Here is a 21,811-nt window from a genome sequence, read left to right as displayed (position 1 = left end):
AGGCAAAGTAGCGTATGTACTTGCATAAGCTCAGAGATGGACTCGGCTACAGTCGGATGAAAACTCAATGTCATTCAGTAACTGCAATTTCATCGATCATCATCGGCGACGCAGACAGCGGTGCAGAAAATCGACTGACCATCTATTGTTCTAGTCTCGATTTTGGAATGTTAGCTCAACAATTTTATCAGATCTGTCGCGACTGCCACCCCCTATCAACTGTATACTCCCATTCCGTTGGCCTCTCCCACATGCTCTGCTGCAGGGTAGTGTCATTTACTCTTAAAATCCTTACTTTTCGCTAGCGGTCAATGTACCCATCTTACTTACATTGTGGGATGTCAGATGTCACGATCGAGAAACAAAAACTGCAACCTCACTTCTAGCCTCGCGAGCCAGGCCTTCTGTGAATCTCGTCTCTTTTCTAGATAAGGCAGGTACCGAGTGATATGTTTGTACAAATGTTGTCTTTGTTTATGTCGTCAAACATTGATCGGAGTGCGAAAAGAGAGAGATTCACAGAAGGCCTGGGACAAACGGTTCGGATTTGAGGGAATCCTCGTTTTGTGACTCGGACTTAGTGAAAAAAACGCGATTTGCCTCAACAACAACCTTCCACAACTTAAAAAAAAGTTGTCTACAGAATCATTTAGATAGGTTTCTTTTATAATAAAATTCATTTTTACAAGGTCACGAAAAAAAAAATTTTTGAGAAAAAAATGACTTGTAATTTGAGCCGAAAAATCATATATTATGGCGCAGGTGAACTGCTTCTAAGATTAGATGGCAGGTCCGGGCGGTTCGACATTTGGACAGCAGGACCGAAGTAAGGATAGTAATGTGGGGAATTAAAAAGAATAGGACTAGAAGGAATATAGCTTCCAGCTGAAGATGCTGGTGTTTGCAGATAGCCAGCATAAGGGTTTCCCTGCATAACATGCCTCGTGTTCTGCGGAGTATGTGGAGAGATGGTTGGATAATAATACGGATATTGAATTGGTGGCACAAATCTCGCAGGAGTTGCAGGTGGCAGAGTGGCGCGGGAATTAGAAGCCACGGCACTGGTAGCCGTCGATGGCATGTCTGTTGAAGTGAGACGCGGTCGCTTTCTTTCCTCACCGTTCTCACCCTCACTTTCCCCCATGATTCCATCCAATGTTCGTTTAGCGGTCGTTCGAGCCCTCGAGGGCTTGGGTTTAGCAGGTGCGATTACTGTTGTTCTGAACAGTGCTAGAAGTTCATCACCATACTTACCAAACCAGGGCCAATTTCCTCCTAGTATTTCATCGAGCTCGGTTAGTCGCAAAATTGCACCATACGAAGCCAGCTTATTGACAGCATTATTTGACAGTATACCAGATGGTCCAAACATTGAATCTCCAAAATCACGATGCCACAAAGATTTGCGCCATTCCAGAATAACTTTTCGCAGTTCTGGGTCTACTGCACCTTCTGTAGACGTTTTTTTTTGTGTTTTTGGGGCAGCCGGTGCAGGGCGGGTTAGATCGAGAAGAGAAGGAGTGCATAGATCACAGCACGGAACAGTTGGCTCTTTGATATAAGTGAGTTTCTATTTGTTTAAGAAACAAACTGGCACGTACCTGATTGAACATTTCCATATATTATCCTCAAAACCTTCCGTCGACATACTGTTGTCTGTACCAAACTGTACAGACCTTCGTCAATGGCATGCAAGTCCACAGGAACATCGCAATTAGAGTCAAGGGTAGTATTGTGTGCACCATGCGCTCCACGGCGAGATCCATGGTTTATTGCATAGTCTTTGTCGGTTGCTTTGGGATATGTTGTAGCCTCACGTATGTTCTTTGTTTTTTTGGCTTTAACAGTTGATGTGACTGATGATCCTATCTTTGTCAAGTCGCACTCGTATGCTGATTTTTCAACTAGAAGAACGGCCAAACCAACTCTTCCAAGGCCTCGTGCTGCTCTTCCTGCGCGCTGGACAAATGATGAGACTGTGGATGGAAGCTTCCATTGCACAACCATGTCGATGTCTAGTATGTTACATCCCTGTTTAATTCTGCATGTGAATTTTTAACTGTACATTGAGCTATAGAGAACATACCATTCCCGCCGCATCCGTACAAATAAGAATACGGATTTCACCCTTTCGGAAAAGTTCCATGACTGTTCGACGATAGTCCGATGAAAATGCTGCACTATATGTACGTATAATTCCAGCCTGTCGAAATGAATCCGGAGCACCTGATGACTCGTAGAGGTATTCCATTATTTCAATTCCAGTAGTGATATTGTCGGCGTAAATGAATGTTTTTTTGATGTCATCTGGCTCTTTAACATCGGCAGGTACCACAAAGTTGAGATCACTGTAAGAGTTGATTGGATTCTGTATAGCACGAACAACAAGAGAGACATTCAGTCGATCGTTGCCAATGTTAAGGTAGAGGTAGTTGTTATGGTCAAATTGCAGCTTGTTTAGGACGTCGTGACGAACTCGCGCAGGAAGGGTAGCTGACATAGCAACCATTGGAATGTCTTTTGGCAGTAGAGCGCGGAGAATTCCCAATGTTCCGTATTTTTTTCGAAAGCCAGAACCCCAATGCGACACAACATGGGCCTCATCAACCACCACTGATAGAAGACGGTTTCGCATTTCAGGCTTTCGTAAAACATTGTTGATAAAGCGTTTTGAAAGTATCATCTCAGGTGAGATTACTATAATCCGCCATTTTCCTGCGCATATATTCTTCTTATTGATTAATAAAACTTCAAGCCAAAATAAAATGAGTGGCATGCCTTCATAACTTCCACTGTGCACCCTCCATGAGCGCTATTGATTGCGATTGCAGAGAGTCCGTATTCCTTTGTGAAATTTTCTGCCTATAGCTGTTTGTAAGTATCTGTAAATTACTTATCGCCGTTGGCGCACATACACATATATACTTACCTGCTCGTCTTGAAGAGCAATTAATGGAGACACCATTATTGTTACCATTCCCTCTGTTTTTTCATAAGCATGTGGGCCTGCGGCAATAAAGGTTTTTCCACTGCCCGTCCCAGCATGAATAAGTACATCACGATTCTGCAGTTGTGCTTTGATTGCTTCAAGTTGGAAGTCGCGCGGCGTATGGCTCCATTTAAAGTATTTTTTAATCTTGTCTGCAAGACCATTGAGATCTTCTGCTGTGAATGCTTTTAGGCGTTGTGAGCGTTGTGTTGCAAAGGAACGTGTAGACTTTGGTGCCTTCTTTTTTTGCTTAATGATACGAGGATGCAGCATGATAAAATGTGGTGAGAAATCGAAATTGAAGGCTTGAAAAATTATTCGACTCTCGAGCTTTGTCAATTTGATCGACTTGAAGCCTAATTGGGAATAGGGCATCAGCAAAAGTGCTCGGATCCCCAAATGCCTTGACAAGGCATTTGGAGGCGTCCAAAGGCCCCAATGCCCGAAAGGCATTGTGCGGTTCGTAACGAGAGACTCCGAAGACTGAAAGGCTTCGAATTATTTATTCCAAGCAAATGATTTAGGTAGTACTAAATATAGCCAAATCATTTGGTTAAAATTTGAGAGTGTCCGTAACATTTAGGCAACATTTGGGAGTCCCAAAAACATTTGGCAAACATTTGCCAGTGTTTAAATGTTTTACACAGTTCACATGGTTCATTATTTAGTGGATCCCTCAGATTATCATAGCAAGTAAAAAGAACTTGTTGCATTAAGAAAACTTATACTACAACATGACTCCAAAAGGTACAGAGAAGCGAGAAAGTGGTTAAATAACAAAATGATGCTGAGACAATGTCATCAATAGATGGTACCCATGAATTATAGGAGCTACTTTGGTTGCATGATGTAAGCAAGGTGTGTGTGCAGAAGTGCGCATATACTCACCTAAAAGTTTGGGAACTAGTGAATGATTATATACCAAGCCGGATATCCAGTAGATCTAAGGCAGAAGGAGAACGGTCTACGGAAAGGCAGATACATGGTCAGTTGAGGATGATCTAATCAGAAAGGAAGTGGCAGAATTACCTGTGAGTTAGATTCAGCTATGATATACGAAGACTTAGAGTTGAAAAGTCCAAGCCCAAGTCCCACCAAGCGTCGCCGGAGTAGTGAACATGAGAGTATGTGGAAAGAAAGAAACGGGGGTTGAAAGAGATTATTATGCACAAACAAACAAATATTTGATCTCCGATTCACTCCGATTCACGCTGATCGCATTGTGACTTCGTTGACAGTCGAGAAATTGTACAGACCGGGTGACCAACTGTACAGAATTCTAATTAGAACTAATGTGGCTGTATAGCCAGTAAATTTTGGTGTGGATGAATTATTTCATCAGCATTTGAAAGTCCTGTAAACATTTCTCATAACCGAAGTGTAAAACCAAATGTTTTGTGACCTCTTTTAATTTTGTTAAATGATTCCTTCAAGGTTGCACAGTGTACAAATTTTTTTTTGTAAATTGTAGTTACTAGAAATTATTTGGTGCTTGTTTTGTGCTTCAAAAATGTTGGTGGGGCCTCCAAATGACCACCAAATGATTTGAGTGTTCCCAAATGTTGCCCAAATGTTTTGCGTGACATTACTGTGTCACGTAAAACATTGGCATGCCTTATAAGGCTCCCAAGGCATTTGGGGGTCTGGTCACTTTTGCTGATGGGGGACCAATCATTGTCTAATATCTGTTCAACCATGTTTTACCTTTCATTGTCACTGCAGTCTACTGTATTCTATTGCAATGTCCGACAACGATGAATTATGGACAACTACTGATGAAGAATCAGAATCAGACGGTGATCCATTTAGTACACCTCGCGCTAAAGTGCGGTCAAGTCTACCCCCATCAAGTATTAGCCGTGTCTCGCTTGCAACTCCAAGTAGCAACATTACAGGATCACCTGAAACCAAAAAGCAAAAGCGACGTAGAAAGGGACACAAGAAACGCGCAGCTGCTTTAAGGTCTAGAGAAGTAGCAAAGCAGTGGAAAGATATAGTGAGCAAATCTAAACATTTGGACGGTATTCTGTCTGCCCTAGAAAATGCCAACTTGCGTGTATGGGATCTCATGGAATATGTGTTTAATCCTATACACAAAAAAGGTGTTATCCGATATCAACACTTCTTTTCCAAGCCTGAAAATCCCATCATGCTTCTTGACTGGTGGCTATCACCCGATAACCAGTCTAAAATTGCCAAAAAGAAGATTGACGAATGGATTACAACCTATTGTGCCCGGAAAATAGCTCGAGAAGCCTTGGTCATTACTCGATCAAGAATTCTGTTGACGATGAACAAAACCATTGATCCCAATCTCGCAAATCAATTTAGCTATAACCAACTCTACAATGTTTTTTGCACAGAACTCGCTCCAGTTGCCATGCAAATGTTGGAAGCATTTTCAACATCCCATCGTGCCAACACCCATACTATTGCAAGAAAAGAGCGCACCAAAAAGGCAACCAATACTCTTCATGCTAGTGCAAATTACTAATCCTTCTCTAACTAGATCATTACATCTACGGCGCTTACTTGTCTAGGGGAGTATAGTCACTCCAACAATCTTCCAAAACGGATGCTGGGGCTATATCTGTATTCTTCTGGGGCTCAAAGGCAATGTATCAGTGTACTCTCATCACTAGGACTATCGGAAAGTTACACAAATCTGACGACAAAAAATCTGGTCCGAATGAGAAAGCCCAAATTATCATCACGGACTGATAGCAATCCGTTTCTGGACCCTGACACATCCAACAAGGTTGTAGTTGTCAAAAAGCGAACTGGAACTCTTTATCAGCTTTCTGAAAGTGCACGCTTATTGGCTCGTAAAATTGCTGCAACTGGTCTATTTTCCACCGACTATGATAATGTGAATATGCGAATGCATAATACGGAACAAATAATTGGTCGACACGGTAAGTAAATGTATTTCCAGTCATCTTTTGGGCGCTTAATCCACACACGTAGATTCACAAGAAAATGGAACATGTGCCACGTTAATACCACTCTTTGATGCCAAGATAGAAGATCTTAATCTTCAGAAGTTCCAGTTATCATTTTTGGAAGCACCAATCCTTCAGATTCAAGAAATTCTACTCAACAGTGACGAGCAAAAATCCTTAAAAGCTAATCTGGTTCACACCATCTTGCGTATTATCATTAATCATGGTGGTCCGGGATTTCAACGGTTTACAAAAGAGCTAGCAAAATCTCAACCGCAGACACCTGACATTATTCCACTGCATAAAACCAATCTTCATCCTCTTCCTACATGGCCCATTGATGAATCAACCATCACCGGAAATGCAGATGTTGTCACAGCCATTATGCAAGAGCTAGATTTAGTTGACAGCCAGGGAAAACCCAAAAATCCTGATGCTTCAAACCAGGTTCGCTTTTTAGGCGGTGACCAGCTATCTCTTGCACGCCTCCGAGCATTAGAATACATCCGCGCTGGTCAAGAAAGTGGCTTGGAGGGCTATTTCTGGGGCGTTTGGATACCAGGTCTCTTTCACGCGAAAATTGCAGACTCACACGGCATGCTATTAAACCACTTTGGACGCCCGGATACTGGAGCACAAAATCCTGGCTCCTTATGGTTTCACAACACTTGCCTTGATAGGCTTCCTATAACCCTAACAAGCTTGCCAACCTTTCGAACATGCCGTGACTTAGTATTTGTATCACTTTACTCTCGCGTGCTGCATTGCTTACTTCTAGTCTCAAATTATTCGTCACTAGACAAGTATTGTGCCAATGTCACAACTTGGCAAGCTCTTTATCATCACGCTGAAATGATACTCGAGAAGTACGCCAACTCTCTAATAGTTGAAGAATTACGCGATCAGCGAAATGAAGAGATGGATATGTCGGACGAGGAAAACAAAAAACCTACCCAAGGTGATATGGTGTTTGAAAACGCATCACTGTTTCTACGTGATGCCTTGATTACTCGCGAGTTTAATGACGCGATTAAATCTGGAGACTCGGGAAGAATTATCTTGGTTCTAAAAACCTGGGCACTTAGTTTCCGAGGAAGCGGCAGAACAAAATATGCACATGAAATGCTTCACCTTATTCATAATCTAACTCACGTTTGGCCAAAAGCAATTCGGTACGTGAGCTTTTAGTGTGGTACAAATACTATATTCATAAAGAGTGTTTGTCAGCGATATTGTATTGAAGAATTGGGTACTCAATCCTTCGGGAGAGCCTAATCGATTTGTCGAGATGGATCTCGTTCAAGAACACCTCAATTTTCGGATAAAGGTAAGCTCTTGTTCTCACAAAAAGAAACAGGCGACTCACTTCATATTCTAGGTTCTTTATAAAGCCAAGGGATCAAATGCTTCATGGGAATGGCTTGAAATTATATCACCATGCGTTGTTGCACTATCCGACCTACAGAAGATGTTAAACGACACACTCGGATCAGACCAAGGTACCAAACATGCACCGCCCGACCTAACCAACGACATTCGCAGTTTAATGGAAAGTCTTTCTGACCACGAGGTGTACACTATCAAAAAAGGAAGATCACTCAACGACGATGAGATGGTAAAGGATGTCATTTCAGTGGGATTGCAAAATCTTACTACAGGCAGCAAGAACCCCCTTTCCGACTACAACAACTCCTTTAAAAAGCTTCAAAAACGACGAAAAATGAACCCAGTCTCTGCAGATGAAACAGACAATGAAAGGGACATACCTGCACATCCCACCTCCATCAAAAGTGAACCTCTGGATATCCAGATTGTCCCAAATGCAGTCTCTACATCCTCTGTATATTCAAATCATGCTTCAGCTTCAGACAGTATGGGCGAGTCTAGCATGCAGGGTTTTGGAGATGACATGGAAGTAGAAGAGTCAGCTGAGGAGGCGGACAACAGTGAAGAAGTGGAAGAAACCTTACCTCGTGCCACAGAAAGGGATGTGGACCTTGACATGGATCTTGAGGAAATAGAGGAGGAGTACGATGTTATTGAGGATTCAGAGGATTCAGAATTCGAGGGGGAAGGGGACGGGTAGTGGTCGCAATCGAGTACGACGCGGGGTAGTTGGTAACGTAGTTGTTCGAATTTCACTAAGTCCGACGTGACAAAGCGTGACTCTGCCAAAACCGAACCGTTTGGCCCAGCCGTTTCTGACGAAACCGAGCGGAGCTCGAAATATGCTGAGTCAGAAACGACTGGTGTACGAGCCTACCTCACTTCGCGTCAATGTCGCGTTAAAATCACGTTTTCCCTCCTACCTCGTGATCGTGGAAAAATCCCTGTCAATTCATCCGGCCGGCGCTGTGTGATGACATTTTCATCTCTTGGCGCTGGAGGTTAACGTACCTTTGTCAATTCAACGCAACCCAGTCACATAAGTATGCGATTGAAATGAACGACAGCGGGTAGGGCGTTACGCGTTCAGGGCGTCGGAAACCAGTGCAGAGTTCAGGGCAGGGACGACGTGCGTGGTCCAGACTTTGACTCGATGGTGTACTTGCCCTCCTTCCTCCCACCTGCTTTTCTTCTGCGACCTTCACCCGTTCCTTCCTTTCAGAATTTGAAGGTTCACGATGTCGGCGCCCGTGACTTTGAGCTCCATCTCAGTTGACGACCGCCATGCGAACGTGACGTATGTTCCGGACAGGTGGACAGTCCACGGTGCGCTTGTTCTCTTTCCTGCGTCGAGACTCGACGTCTTATAGCAATTATCATTGACTTCTCTCGTGTTTCTCAAGTTAATGTCGAGTCGATATATCATCTATGGAATAACACGGACACCTTCTCCGATATCCAGAACGCAACAGCTACTCTCAAGTTCTACGGGGTGCGTAATTATTGCGACCTCACATCACCCTCAATGTTATATCGATGTCGATGTCTAAACTAACACTACTTTACCTATCCAGGACGCAGTAGAGTACTGGGGCAACCAAGGACCGTACCACGGACCATGTATCATCAGCGTCGACGGGCAGGAAATGACCACCATCAACTCGCATGCACCAGCGGACGGGTACCCGATTATGCTCTTTGCGAAGAGCAATCTCACGCTTGGCATGCACGAGCTGCAGGTGCGCGTTGTGGACCCGGCGTATCCGAATGTGTGTGAGGTCGACCGATTCGTGTTAGTCTGGCTTTCTTTTTTCTTTTTCTTTGCTTTTAGATGATGTTGTGCTGGATAACTTATGAGAGGAATGTGGTTGTAGTGTTAATGTTACAGCTACCTCGACGACAGGGACAGGAGGCAATGGCAATGCCGGAACCAACTCGAATGCAAACACAGGAAACGGTGACTCGCCGCCCACCAGCGGAGTCCCCCAGCGCCGAAAGAGCGGACCGCCAATTGGAATTATCGCAGGTAAGTTTTATAAGTTATGTGCGTTCCAAATCCAATGCACTGCGCTGATGAAACGCAATTAACATTGAATAAAATAAAATCACTTGAAATAAATTGAAATACATTGAACTCGGGGTATGCAGGTGTAGCAGGATCCGCGCTGGGCCTGTTCGTCTTATTTCTCATATGGATCTGGGCGCGCGGGAAGTCGAGGTCGGGGGGTTACAGTAGACGAGAGGGTGCAGTGCTGCGCGGAGAGAAGACGAGGAAGGAGAAAATATCAAAGCCTGTATTGCTCGACGACGAGGCTACCGGTGTTTCTGGGTACCATTCGCATTCGCCGCCGCCGTTATCGAGTTTCGGGCAAGGGCAGGGGTATGGACAAGGGGGACATTATAGCTCGTTGTTAAGGACACCTTCACATGCAGAGTCATCCGCTCTACTTCCACTGTCGTCGTCGAATGCATCGATGTATATGCCCGTCCCCGTCCCCGTCCCTCTCCCCGTCCCTGTCCCGGCCGCTACACCCAGCGTAAGTGGTACGCACGCCAACGCTAGCGTATATGATCCATATGCTGGGGCTGGGTTAGCATTAGCGCAGCACCACGTCGGGTCGGGGTCGGGGGTGGGGTCGGATGTACAGAGTGCAATGCTCTCCCATCTGTCAACGTCGACCTCGACTCCGTCGATGAATACGGGATCGATTGTCTCGGGAGGATCTGCTCGTGCGGACTATAGCCATATCCACACCCATAGCTATAGCCATACGGCCCCTCATTTAATCCACCTCAGTCCTCCGCCCACCCAAAGTCAAAATCGAAATCGAAGTCGAAGCGAAACTGAAGCACAGTCGTTGTCGATGATGCACAACACCCCGACCCCGTCGGCGTCGTATTTGGAGAAGGAGAGAGAGGCGTTTGCTAACTCCGGCGCTGGGGCTGGGGCTGGGGCGGGGCGGGGACGGGGGGTTGGTGAGGGATCAGTGTCTGCATTGGGAACAGGAACAGGAGTGGGTGCGGGTGCGGGTGCGGGTGCGGGATCAGGGGGGAATAATTTGATGCTGGATGATCATGCTCAGCGTGCTCGGGCGGACGTAGTGTCTTCAGATGTTGCTGATCGCGATGGAGATGGAGATGGAGATGGAGATGATGTTCCTCCGCCTGCATATGAGCGCTAGCGTTGAGCTTGAACATTGAGCGCTAGGGCTAGTGTTGATGTGTTCCATTTCCTTTTTTTTTTTTTTTGGTGGTATAATTGGTGTTTTGGTTGATTACAGTGTGCTTTCTGTCCCTTTCCCTTTCCTTTGGATGTATGATATTTGTTTAGGTTTCTTTCGAATGGAATGTGTTTTATTTTATTTTATTTTCGAATATTGCATTTGGTTGTGTTACTACCAAGTATAACCCACCACCCTCTTATCCTAGAAACCAATTAAATGAGCCTTGTGCAAATTTGACTTGTGACTTTACTATCGCCCCTTGGACTTCATCTGCACACCCAAACTATCATATCTCTTCCCAATTTCCGTTATGCTTCATTTATTGATTGTTCCTCGTGAAGGGTTGTTTGGAGTTGGAGTTCATTCACCAAATGGTACCATTGAGAACTGTCAGCCCTACGTACCGCCCGAGGAGTTTATGCGCAGACACTGTGAGGACACTATGGGTTTGCAGTGAGCGTGGTTGATTGGTTGGATGTACTTGCCTCCTGGAAGATCCTCAGTACTAGAAAAATGGAAAATGGAAAATGGAAAATGGAAAATGTAAGTGTTTTGCAATGCATGATTTTTATGAGCTGGAGAAAGAGGGGTTTGACGTACGCCCAGAATGTGTAGTCGCCTGGTCCGTACGATGTTATGTCTTGGATTTCAAAGTATAGTGGGTTGTCGAGGATATTGGCGATTTGAGCATTGGTGTCCCAGAGAAATGTTTGTATCTGGGCATGATGACATTGGTGCCGTGCCGAGCATAGCAGTGCAATGTTGCGAGATGTGAGAGACACGTACATCGTTGTGGGCAGATTGGAATGAGGCCAGTCGGGCTTGGAGGTTGAGGTTGAAGGTGTCAATGGATGATTTGAATAGGGACTGGGTGGTGGATGATTGGTTGAGCATCTACAACAAAATATTGAATAATTAGTTGGTTATTGCTGTGTTTTTTAGTGAAAGAAAGAACCGCTGGAGACCGGTCGAGGGGTGGTATGTTGGCGAAAAGGAAGTTGCGGGCACCGGAGTTGTACTGTGATGGATGAATAGGACATTGTAATTGAATGAGATGTCATTCATGGCATGCATCGAATGCAATAAAATCTGTGGACTCACGAGTCGTTCTACTTGGGTACAGTATGTGGCAATCAATGTATCTGAGGAGCTGATGCTAGAATCAGTCATTGCTCTGATGGAAATACGAGTAATACTAACCTGGACTGATCCTGTTGAGTGTTAAACCCGAGACTGATATCCTGGCTTCCCATCCAAATGGAAAACAACGCGTTTGCACTTGTCCATGGTGCACTCTCCGATGCATTACCCACAGAGCTGAGAAATAGGTCGACTTGGTCCACTAAACTGGTGACATAGGGTTGGGCAGAACTGGAAGTGGGAGTGAGAGTTGCACGGGCGATTGTCGCATTGCTGTTGGCGAAGTTGTACGTCAACACCACGGTGTTGTTGAATGAAGCTGTTGCGAAGCCGACCCAGTTCTCCCCACCGACCTCTGTGACTCCTGGAAATGGTGGGTTTCCTAGCGGGTTAAGTGTGTTGGGAAGAGGACCTGTGATGTTGAACCCGGTGGTTGAGAGTGAGTCTCCGCTATATGGGGTTTTCGTAAGCTTGTAAGAGGGATTGGAGAGGGTTGGACGGACAAGTTGAACCAAATGTTGGGTGGGCCTGCTGGTGGAGGTGTACCGGAGAGGCACTGGCTAAACCCTGTTATTGAACATATGTTATACTTTAAAGCCAGTTGGAAAGGGAATGAACAGCATACATGGATTCTGGTATACACAAACTGCGCTAGAGGTAGAGCTTTAGACTTGATGTGTGGGATTTTATTCAAAAACTAGTACGTGCTTTGGAACACAGGTAGTCGGTCCTGGCCATGTAATACCTCCGCCTAATGTACCTCATTTTAGTATTTTGCAAGTGTAAAGAGTCGGAAAATGGAAACGCACACTGGCCATATAGATTGGACTGTCCCAATACGGACAGCGGGATTGCAAGCAAAATCAACACGGCTAGACGACCAGTGTAGTTCATGGCTCTCAAAAACATGGTAGATAGCTTCCCAGTATTTCTGAGAAGAGAGGCTATTCCACGCAGCACTTATACAGCTGCAGGAGCGCCTTGATTTGTTTGTCATCCAGATACCCTGTGATACACCGGTCAATACTTGACGAGAAAAAAGATATTGACGCACGCGTGGTTCATGGAATGTACACACCATTCACTGAATGGTATCTGTCAAACAAAATCCAGTACGGAACAAACGTGTCGTGTCTCCCAAGGGCATGGTATTGACTGAAGAAATCAGCAAGCGCGAAAATGATCCTCTGAGTCGCCGATTATCGACCGGGGATGAATGGGATTGGTCATTCGACACAACGATCGTCCTAGTCGAGGGGAGGATTGGGATGGATGGAGCTTGAGCTTCAAGCTTCAGGCCTGCTGTTTCTGAAGGCATTCTGTGGGTGAGATGTAGGTAACAGCAAGGAAATTTTACGGGTCTTGATGCCGGCGGGTTTAGCCGTGAGGTACTTGAATTGAACTTACAACTGTGCTGCATGCCTCCGGTGATCCAAGAGTCCAAGAGCGGTGAGACTTTTGCCAGTTTGAGCCTCAAACTTTACCTGGATCAAGGACTTGAGGCATAAGTGGTTGGATGCATCGGGAGAACAGTCCAATAGAAACCGCATTTCTGAATCCATTTGGGGATCGCTTTGTAAGATTAAGTTTATTCATCTGATGCCATGGTTGAGTTGCCCAATGTATGCAAAAGGTGGGGAGAATGAAATTAAGAACAAATGGAGAAAAAGAACTAGGGGAGGGAAGAAAGAATAGAGAAAAAAAGGAGACAGAACGAAATGCGAACAGGAGGTTACTATGACGGCGTGTGCCGGGGAGTGTAAAAGGAAGTGCAGCATCGATTCCTTTGTATTCAGTGGAGATGTTTCGTGAGCGGTATAGCCTCGGGATGTTTTCCCTTTTTTGTTTAGAACCGATAAACGCGGTTGACCGCGCAAAAATAGGGTTCTAATTTTTAATTTTTACATCGAGGCCAACGGTTGGTAAAGCTCACGTCGTCTTCTTTAGGATAAATCTTTGCCCGCATTTCAGCGGAGACTAGAGGATCCAATGCTAATCGACACGTTTTCACGAATATTCTAGGCATGCTTTGCAACGCAGATATGACATTAAATGAAGGGAGTAAGGACTCGCAATGTCATTCAGGGTACCACCAGAAGAGTCGGGTCTCTACGAGAAAAGCACGAGATTTTATTGAACCCTTGGTGCTATTGCAATTTTCCAGAGGTACTTCGGAGCTATTAAATTTTCATTCGTGAGAGAATATCAACGTGTTCGGCATTCAAAACTTCAATTCATTGCCTTCAAGGAGTGAAAATATACAGGAACTGTACCAGTGACACTGGTTAGCAAACCCTACAATCCAACCTCTATTATACTGTACTCATCTTCAGAAATTCACCTCATCAAGGCCTCTACAATTCCCTTTCAAGATACGGCTTACACATCAGAAATTGTAACAAATAAGGTGCATTAAATTATTGGAGGAAATTCCTCCATCCTCTACAGTGTTGACTGTTGCTGACTAGGTAGTCCGCAGCGCCAATGAACCGATTAACCGACAGCATTTTGGAACATATCATACTTCTATCCATAGACCTTCCGGTTCTCATACCAAAACCCAGCGACACAATCAGCCCAAGGCAAAATTTAATGGCTGTATGTCAGCGGTGGAAACGGGTTATAAAGGAATCTGCAGTACTTTGGAGGAGCGTTTGCTTCCTTCCCGACTCCTCAGTACATCACATCCAGTTATTGAATAATGCCCAGCAATGGATCCAACGGACGGAAGGATCGCTTGTGTCAGTCAAATTTGATAGCGACTATCAATCCGCCAACCAGGGATCGTCTCCCACCGAAACAAGACAGTTGATGTACGGCTCCGGAAACTTCTGCTTCATACAACGAATAGTCATGCCCTGCGCTCATCGAATCACCTCTCTCACATGTACGGTAGCCACCAACGACACCATTCGGGCATTTTTTTGCATCCCCTCTGGAAGCTTGCCGGTCCTAGAGCATATGGACGTCCTATTGGTTAATCAATACACAGAGTGGATTTCTGGATTTACCGCTGACGAATTGGCGACATTCACCGTCTTTCGAAATTTGAGCAGTTTGCGCATTTTGATCATCCATCTACTGAATGGTATTCATCCGCTTTGCCTCCAAATTCCGTGGACACAACTCACGGTTCTGGACCTCGGCACAAGAGCCATACCGCCCGACGTCTTTCGGTACATACTCAGCAGCTCAATATCCCTGGTAGAGGCTTGCTTTCTTGTAAAGTGCTCTTCACGGATCACTCAAACCAACGCTCGTCCCAAAATGCCTAAAAGTATAACTCAAGTAAAGCTACGAGTTCTTAACCTCCTTTGCACCGATCCAGCCAGCCAGCCAGAGATGTTTAAACGCATCAAGCTTCCCAATCTTGAGGGCCTGCGATTGGAGAATGAGGATTTTAAGCAAGGGTGGAAACTGGACATATATCTACCCATCCTTCGACAGGCTCCTCTTTTGCAATTTTTAACGCTTTCCACTTATCGCAGCCGAATTCCTCTCATTGGTGCTCCACCACGTCATGGTTTAAAACACAGAGCAGTTCCAGACAGAGAGATGACAAGATTTTTGAAGGCTATACCAAGTGTAGTATGCCTACGCCTCCCACTCGCAATCAACATCAATGCCTTTGTTGTCGAAGAGTTAGCACGTGGGTGCTATATACCACTGCTCGAGACCTTGGAGCTTGGTTCGCTTCATGGAGAGCACATCGTGGAGATGATACACAGAAGAAACTATCTTGTAGAAAACACCCTATTGTGTTCCCCAGTTCTCGGGGAAACATCCGCGATGGGTGCGAGTGGAAGGCATTCATCAACAGAGGCCTCAACTCCGATCCGCAGGATATCTCGACTTAATTTATCAGTTGAGGAAGATGAACAGGTATTGGCATATGTTCATCATTCCCTTCGTGCATATCAGGGGATCAGCTCGGAGACTATTGAAGTGCATATCACTTCACACAATCCACGCCTGTTTTATCATCCAGAGTAGATTGCCTTTTGAAGGCCCTAACATCCCCCGGCTGCCATTTTCTTGTCAATTAGAAGTTGTGTCTATCCATATTCCAGTCCTCCTAGCCTACATATTTATACATTTGTTTCCTTTTACTGAAGGGCAATTTAAGGCAATTTATCATCAATGATTGAATAAGCTATACATACCGAAGGCAGAAAATGAGTCACACCGGAAATAACAGTCTCGACTCTGCAATCATTGCGTGACCTAAAAAATATTAACATTCTTGATTCCCAACTACCACCATCGACTCAGTGGCCGCATCCGTGTATCTTTTTTGCTTCAATCTGTACGTCACAGATTCGTCTCAATTTGGAGAATATATATGAATCCTGCTGCTAGACAGTAACCTGACCGATGGATGCACCAACGCCGTCCGACGCCGTTGTGGCAGCTTCGACACCTACTGTGGTTGTGCACCACTTGGAAGACTCTCGGTCTCAACGAGTATTATGGCTATTAGTGAGGAGCTTCTGTTCATCCTGATAAGAAATTTCTAACCTTAGGGGAGTTTTCAGGAAGAGTTGAATGTACCATATGAGGTAAAGAAGTATAAAAGGACGCCTCAGAGGCTCGCCCCCAAGGAACTTCTTGATGTGCACCCCCTTGGAAAGTCTCCCGTCATTACCGATGGTGCAGTGACACTGGCAGAGAGCGGTGCTATCGTAGGTCAGGGTTTGTTTCGCTTGCTCGTGAATTAGCTTTTATTCTTTGTGTTTTACAGAATATCTCATCAAGAAATATGGGGCTGGAAAGGTAGACGTGAGCGAATCGGGGTGGATAGACGACCTGTATTGTGCGTAATCTCCGTCTTTTTTTGGCCGTTTTCTGATAACTTATTTCTATTATTTTTGTTTAGTTACCCACTATTCCGAGGGATCTGTGCAACCTCTGCTTGTCCGCCGACTAGTGTTTAGGCTGCTTCCCCAGCGTGTTCCAGCGCTCATTCGGCCTATTGTCAAAAACGTACTTACCAAAGCCGACAGTTTGATGAATGGTCCAGACCTTAGAAAGCATGGAGATCTGGTATGTATGCTTTAAATTTCGCCCTGTATGGATCTGACGGCATGAAATGCATAGATTGAGAAACACCTAGAGAAGAATAAAGTGTGGTTTGCTGGTGGCGACAATCCAACTGCTTCGGATTACATGATGGGATTTACCCTTGAGATACTCGTAAATCGTGCTCCGGAGGTTGCTGGCCCCAAGACTATTGAATACGTTCGCCGGATGCAGGCAAGGTGTGTTTTGCCATTACAGTGTAACCTTAGAGGACCATAATGACCTGTAAGTGAGTAGGCCTGCGTATAAAAGGGTGAGTTCATTTTATTCCAGATGTCTAAATACTTTACTGATGACGTTTCATCGCGTACCTGCTAGGCCCTCGAAAAAGGGGGTGAATACGCTTATATCCTGCCATAGTGTTGTAGTTGCGATTATCCTTTCGACTCACAACGGAAAGAATGCCTACTTAATCGATGCTGAACAGCAAATTACGTGGGATACGCTGTCGTTGGCACCTGAGGAGCATGAAAAGTAAAATCAGGTGGGCGCCGCAGATAGTCAAACTGAGTCATGCCATATAGTACAGTCATAATCGGAAGAAGCAGACGGACAAAGTCGTTACTGTCATCGATATTTGTTAGTCAGTTCAATGTTGGCACTGGACATGGGATGCTTAAACAGTGGAAAGATGACACCAATGTATTCCGGTCACAGTCCATCCTCAAACCAGAAGCTAGTACCGCAAAGGTCTTCAGTTGACAACCTTCAAAATCAAGAAATTCAATTGGGCAAGCAGGTTTATTCTCTCTGTCGGAGCGTGTAAAACTTAAAAGCGATTCGATAAAATAAATTAGGAATAGTGAACGTAAGTGAATAGTTCAGCGTCTACTTATGCAGATAACGAAATACAAAGGAGTGGACAGTTGAGTCACTGACAACTCAGTGTACACACATTTAGAATTTACCCGTTTATTATGGCTAGGTATGAGAGGTATGGAACAAAAGAGTGTTTGGCGCATTCTGGCGGTTCATACTGTGGGTGAAAGTGTGCGGTACACAACTTTCATGTCCGATAGCTTGATGTCCTTACGATGACTACTTCATTCAAACGTCGAAACCTTTGTTTGGTCGACCATGATTTTAACCTACAACCACAGGTTTTACTAGTCAGTGAAAGAACCATTCGCACTTACACAACATCTTACCGTCGAACCTTTGGATACAGTAAAGCTATCGGGATACATTATGGCTTGTGGGTTTGTCCCAGAGCCAGAAAATTGAGAGGGGCGACCGCCGGTTTGGCGTAGATCCTTTCGTGCATTCAAACTGGGGTATTATAATACTGTGTAAGCTAATCAGTTTACTGAAACCGCGCACACACTTACGTTGCCATGACTGAGTTGGCATACACTGAACCAGAAACATCAGTTGAAGTTCGCACAGAAGAGAAATATTGACAAACATTTGCCGATGGCGAAGTGAATTCCGAGGAAGATCAGGTTGTCTTTCATAGTCACCCACTACCACCAAATAGCACGTCAAATGAGAAAGCGAAGGATGGATACTCTGCTTACGCATATGAGAGTTGCAATGGAGGCGGCACTTTAAAAGGATGAATCAGCCAATTACCACACAAAAAAAACGTGAACTCATACCAGTTAACCATGCCGGTCTCGAATGTGTACAGCATGAGGCTGTTAATAATATTGTTCATGCTAAAGTTAAACGGTCATCAACCTACTCTTACTCATAGTGAAGAATTGTTCACACCTGGAGTTCTTCTTCTGGTTTTGCCGTAGGAAGAAGCAGAGTAAACCGGCAAACAGCATGTCGAGTATTGAACACAGGGAAAGACCGAAAGTGAATGACCACTACATCGACGTTAATTCAGGGGTCACGAAAAGAAACACGGATACATACTTTCCATAGGTGGGTGAACCTTGAAAGGCTCTGGATTTGAATCCTGAAGCGCAGGATTAATTAGGGAAATAAAACGAAAAAAATCTGACTTACATTTTGATCGTGGTTACTGTAGTATTAGTAAACATAATAAGTCTTTCATTTCATGCTGTTTTCAGAGCATTATATTACGTACGGAAGGCGAGAGCTATAAAGGACATGAGACATGTGAAAATGAGATGTATATCCTCCACTTACAGAGGCGAAGGGCGGATAGCATGGCCATGGGTATGACGACGAAGAAGTTGCCGTGACTCACTATATAGAACTCAGTAAATGCGAACATCAAATCGAGTTTGCTTACATAGATAGATACGGTGAACAAAGAATCTAAAGGCAAGGGTTAATGGACGATAACTTGCGTAAATTATAAAACCTTACATGTGCACAAAGATTGTCAATATCCCCTTGAGATAAGATGTTCATAAATTCTTGGTTGCAAGTCGGTGATGATATGCTGAAGCTTACCGTTAATGCTACCGTTGCCTATACAAAGAAAGTTAGCAGGTTTGTGAACGCATAATATACAAACACATACCCCCAGTGACCATGGAATAAAGTCGATGCGAGAAACATCACCAAAATGAACGATTAAATGATCCCAGAGAGCGATGGAGACAAAGATTGTATGCAGGAAGTCAAGGAACCTATTCAGACTCTATCAGATACAGAGCATGCTTATGGAAATGAGTTTCTTACCAAACACCGACGATCTATGGAGCGACACGTAAACACAACTGAACAAGGTATTACAACCAATTTCCATCGTACCATCAGCTTCAGGAATCTGAAATCCTTAGGATAGCGCTTGAAGTACGCGACGGCCTGGGCGGTCACTAAGCCAGATAAGCTTCATGGTGAACGTATCAGATAGCGATGTTTGACGAATGATTTGTTACTCACTTGAAGGCTACAATACCCCCTATTAAGAGCGCGCCAAATGTGCGTTCGACGTCGACGACCATGATGAGCTGGTTGAATGAGCGAGGGAGCGACGAAGGCGAAACATGCCCCACGGATTTGGCAGGGGTATTTATGAAGTGGATTACCGCCACAAAGGAGATTGCCTCCGTCCGTTTCGTTAGGAAGGGTCCGAGAGGTCCGATGAGGACGATACCAACATATGACATTTTTAGGTGCCAGAAGAAGCACACATTCACGTACTCCAGCAGTCGGTCATGACTGTGTGTCTGCTTCCACGCCATGTCATCTTCTTTTGACTCCAGGACAAATCTGGATAGTTGAATACCTCACATTTGGAAGTATCAGTGGGATGAATTTATCCATGTAAGTGTGCACTGTGGATGTACACTCAAAATCTAGAGGCGCTTTCTCTGGCATGGCTTTGTGGTAGTGATCGCATTACGATGTATATTTCAAATTCTTCCTCCCCAATTGTGCAAGACCCACTGAATGGGGTATCGTACAAGTTGAGGTAACGTACGTCTGATCGGTGATTATAATTATAGATGAGGTCACGTACATGCGTTGAATTTAGGCGTATGTCGCAATTTTGGCTGCCAGCAGACGGTATGAAGCTATTCCTATTAATGATGCCATCTCAGTGATAAGCAGCTCACTTACATGTCAATCTGCGAACGATATATAGCTGACATAGAAAAGATTGCTGGGGCGTTCAGATCAAGTTGCCTCCAAGTTGCTCATGACGAGAATGGTCAACGCCCAGTAGGTGCAATTTAAAAGGAGGCTAGGGACGTACCTGGTCTTCACACGAGGCGCACTAAAAGTACTTCTCCGGTTATACTGTATAAAGATGTCGGTGAAATACCCACTGACGAGTACACATCATAAAATTTTAAAGTTCCAAAATCAACACGCTTGAAGGATAGTACAGTGTTCCAAGCTTGTGTCCATAGGGTACTGCTGAAATCGAAGAAGGACTAAGCAGGCGTCGAGGACAGGTTCTGGAAGGCTGTCTGGGGGGGTGGGCAAAGACAAGTTTAATGATACGTAAATGGCGTGCGGAATATGAATATGAAATGCGCTGAGACTATGCTAAGACTTATGATGTCTTCGACTTCACAAAATTTTATGGACAGTCGTAGGAAGACGTTGGAGCTTTGTGTGGATATGTAGAAGTTTTCGTCCTGTTACAATTAAAATTTCTCCAGTGAGGTTCTCATCAATTTGCCATGCATTCACTATTTCTCGACAGTTTAATAGGTGGAGATGTTACCATCTGAGCGACTTGGACCGCAAATCAAGCACTTTCCCCGTTTGTCGTAATTAGACTCAACACAAACATGGCATGGACAAGATGAAAAACGCCGCCGGAATCTCGGCAACTGAAACTCCGAGGCTTCTAAAGCTTTCATACCTCGCCGGCGCTACCGTACGAGTGCATGCTTCAGATTTTTTGGCCAAAATTTGCAGCTCTGGTTCAATCCCTACGTCGAGCGCCTGAATTTAGTATCGGTGAGTTAAGCTAGGCACCTCAAAAAGCCGGAGAGCGCGAACAACAAATGTGGCACTTGATTCCTGATCGATAAAAATAACGTAGAGTTGCCCCACAATCGGAGATGAAAAGTCATTGAAATTTGCGAATCTGTTAATACAGAGCAGTATACATTATCTGCCAGTGGTAGCACTGGGAAAAACAGGACTTTAAGAGTCTAATAAGATGAATTCAATCTAGCGTGGTAATTAATATAGTTTCATTGTAGGTGGAAAGAATATGGTATTGTTTCCAGCGACTTGCGTTCTTATCGCGTGTGATTTATGTATTCACAATGAATTAATGTTATTAGCAGTAGTTTGGTATAAGTAGATCAGAAGTGCGCGACGATAAAAGTATGATAGCTCGTTTCTGCACACTCATAGGTAACAGATTTGCTGGGCATGTAGCGGCGCATACGCTTAATTTTGAAGTTCGTCATGTTCAGTTGGCGACCTTTCCGGAATGGATGGGTAGGACAGATGAAGTATAGCTGTATTAAGCGAGTGCACACTGCATCAGAAGATTAGCACAGAAGAGAGTTGGCGCGGGCGGCCTGTCCAGGTTCTGGACTCTTTTGATTACGCGAGTGCGAACAGCGGCCTTTGCCGTGCTTCCATCTCCGCTCGAATAACGCAGCCTCCGGCCCTGCTTCCGAACCCCTCTCCGGAAGGTAAAGTCCGAGGTCAAATTC

At 44.7% G+C, this 21,811-nt stretch overlaps 5 protein-coding genes across 5 annotated transcripts; 3 read left to right on the top strand and 2 right to left on the bottom strand.

Annotated features, from left to right (window-relative positions):
- Positions 1 to 4,730: 4,730 nt before the first annotated feature.
- On the top strand, positions 4,731 to 8,017 carry JR316_0000049 (uncharacterized protein; the record flags this gene model as incomplete). The annotated part of the gene is made up of 6 exons (XM_047885866.1): positions 4,731 to 5,469; positions 5,632 to 5,904; positions 5,957 to 6,493; positions 6,710 to 7,103; positions 7,159 to 7,258; positions 7,310 to 8,017. 6 exons carry the CDS (start codon positions 4,731 to 4,733, stop codon positions 8,015 to 8,017), a joined length of 2,751 nt encoding a protein of 916 aa, XP_047753612.1.
- Positions 8,018 to 11,109: 3,092 nt separating this feature from the next.
- On the bottom strand, positions 11,110 to 12,499 carry JR316_0000048 (Acetylesterase; the record flags this gene model as incomplete). Its single annotated transcript, XM_047885865.1, has 7 exons — positions 11,110 to 11,116; positions 11,172 to 11,257; positions 11,328 to 11,435; positions 11,497 to 11,559; positions 11,643 to 11,691; positions 11,742 to 12,241; positions 12,491 to 12,499. The coding sequence occupies 7 exons, from the start codon at positions 12,497 to 12,499 to the stop codon at positions 11,110 to 11,112; spliced, it is 822 nt and encodes a 273-aa protein (XP_047753611.1).
- A 2,449-nt stretch (positions 12,500 to 14,948) lies between these two features.
- JR316_0000047 (uncharacterized protein) lies at positions 14,949 to 15,674 on the top strand (the record flags this gene model as incomplete). The annotated part of the gene is made up of 1 exon (XM_047885864.1): positions 14,949 to 15,674. One exon carries the CDS (start codon positions 14,949 to 14,951, stop codon positions 15,672 to 15,674), a length of 726 nt encoding a protein of 241 aa, XP_047753610.1.
- A 381-nt stretch (positions 15,675 to 16,055) lies between these two features.
- JR316_0000046 (Glutathione S-transferase 3) lies at positions 16,056 to 17,120 on the top strand (the record flags this gene model as incomplete). The annotated part of the gene is made up of 7 exons (XM_047885863.1): positions 16,056 to 16,160; positions 16,217 to 16,367; positions 16,423 to 16,494; positions 16,558 to 16,724; positions 16,779 to 16,939; positions 16,998 to 17,013; positions 17,079 to 17,120. The coding sequence occupies 7 exons, from the start codon at positions 16,056 to 16,058 to the stop codon at positions 17,118 to 17,120; spliced, it is 714 nt and encodes a 237-aa protein (XP_047753609.1).
- A 683-nt stretch (positions 17,121 to 17,803) lies between these two features.
- Positions 17,804 to 19,792, bottom strand: JR316_0000045 (uncharacterized protein; the record flags this gene model as incomplete). Its single annotated transcript, XM_047885862.1, has 17 exons — positions 17,804 to 17,848; positions 17,909 to 18,029; positions 18,089 to 18,113; positions 18,166 to 18,223; positions 18,278 to 18,305; positions 18,359 to 18,418; positions 18,474 to 18,574; positions 18,624 to 18,666; positions 18,717 to 18,732; positions 18,799 to 18,810; positions 18,861 to 18,920; positions 18,967 to 18,992; positions 19,044 to 19,069; positions 19,131 to 19,148; positions 19,201 to 19,320; positions 19,434 to 19,512; positions 19,566 to 19,792. 17 exons carry the CDS (start codon positions 19,790 to 19,792, stop codon positions 17,804 to 17,806), a joined length of 1,065 nt encoding a protein of 354 aa, XP_047753608.1.
- Between the last annotated feature and the right edge of the window lie 2,019 nt (positions 19,793 to 21,811).

This window comes from Psilocybe cubensis, chromosome 1 (assembly GCF_017499595.1).
Source record: "Psilocybe cubensis strain MGC-MH-2018 chromosome 1, whole genome shotgun sequence".
Lineage (NCBI taxonomy): Eukaryota > Fungi > Basidiomycota > Agaricomycetes > Agaricales > Agrocybaceae > Psilocybe > Psilocybe cubensis.
The sequence above is the reverse complement of the archived record's forward strand: the minus strand, read 5'-3'. Positions and strand labels throughout refer to the sequence as shown.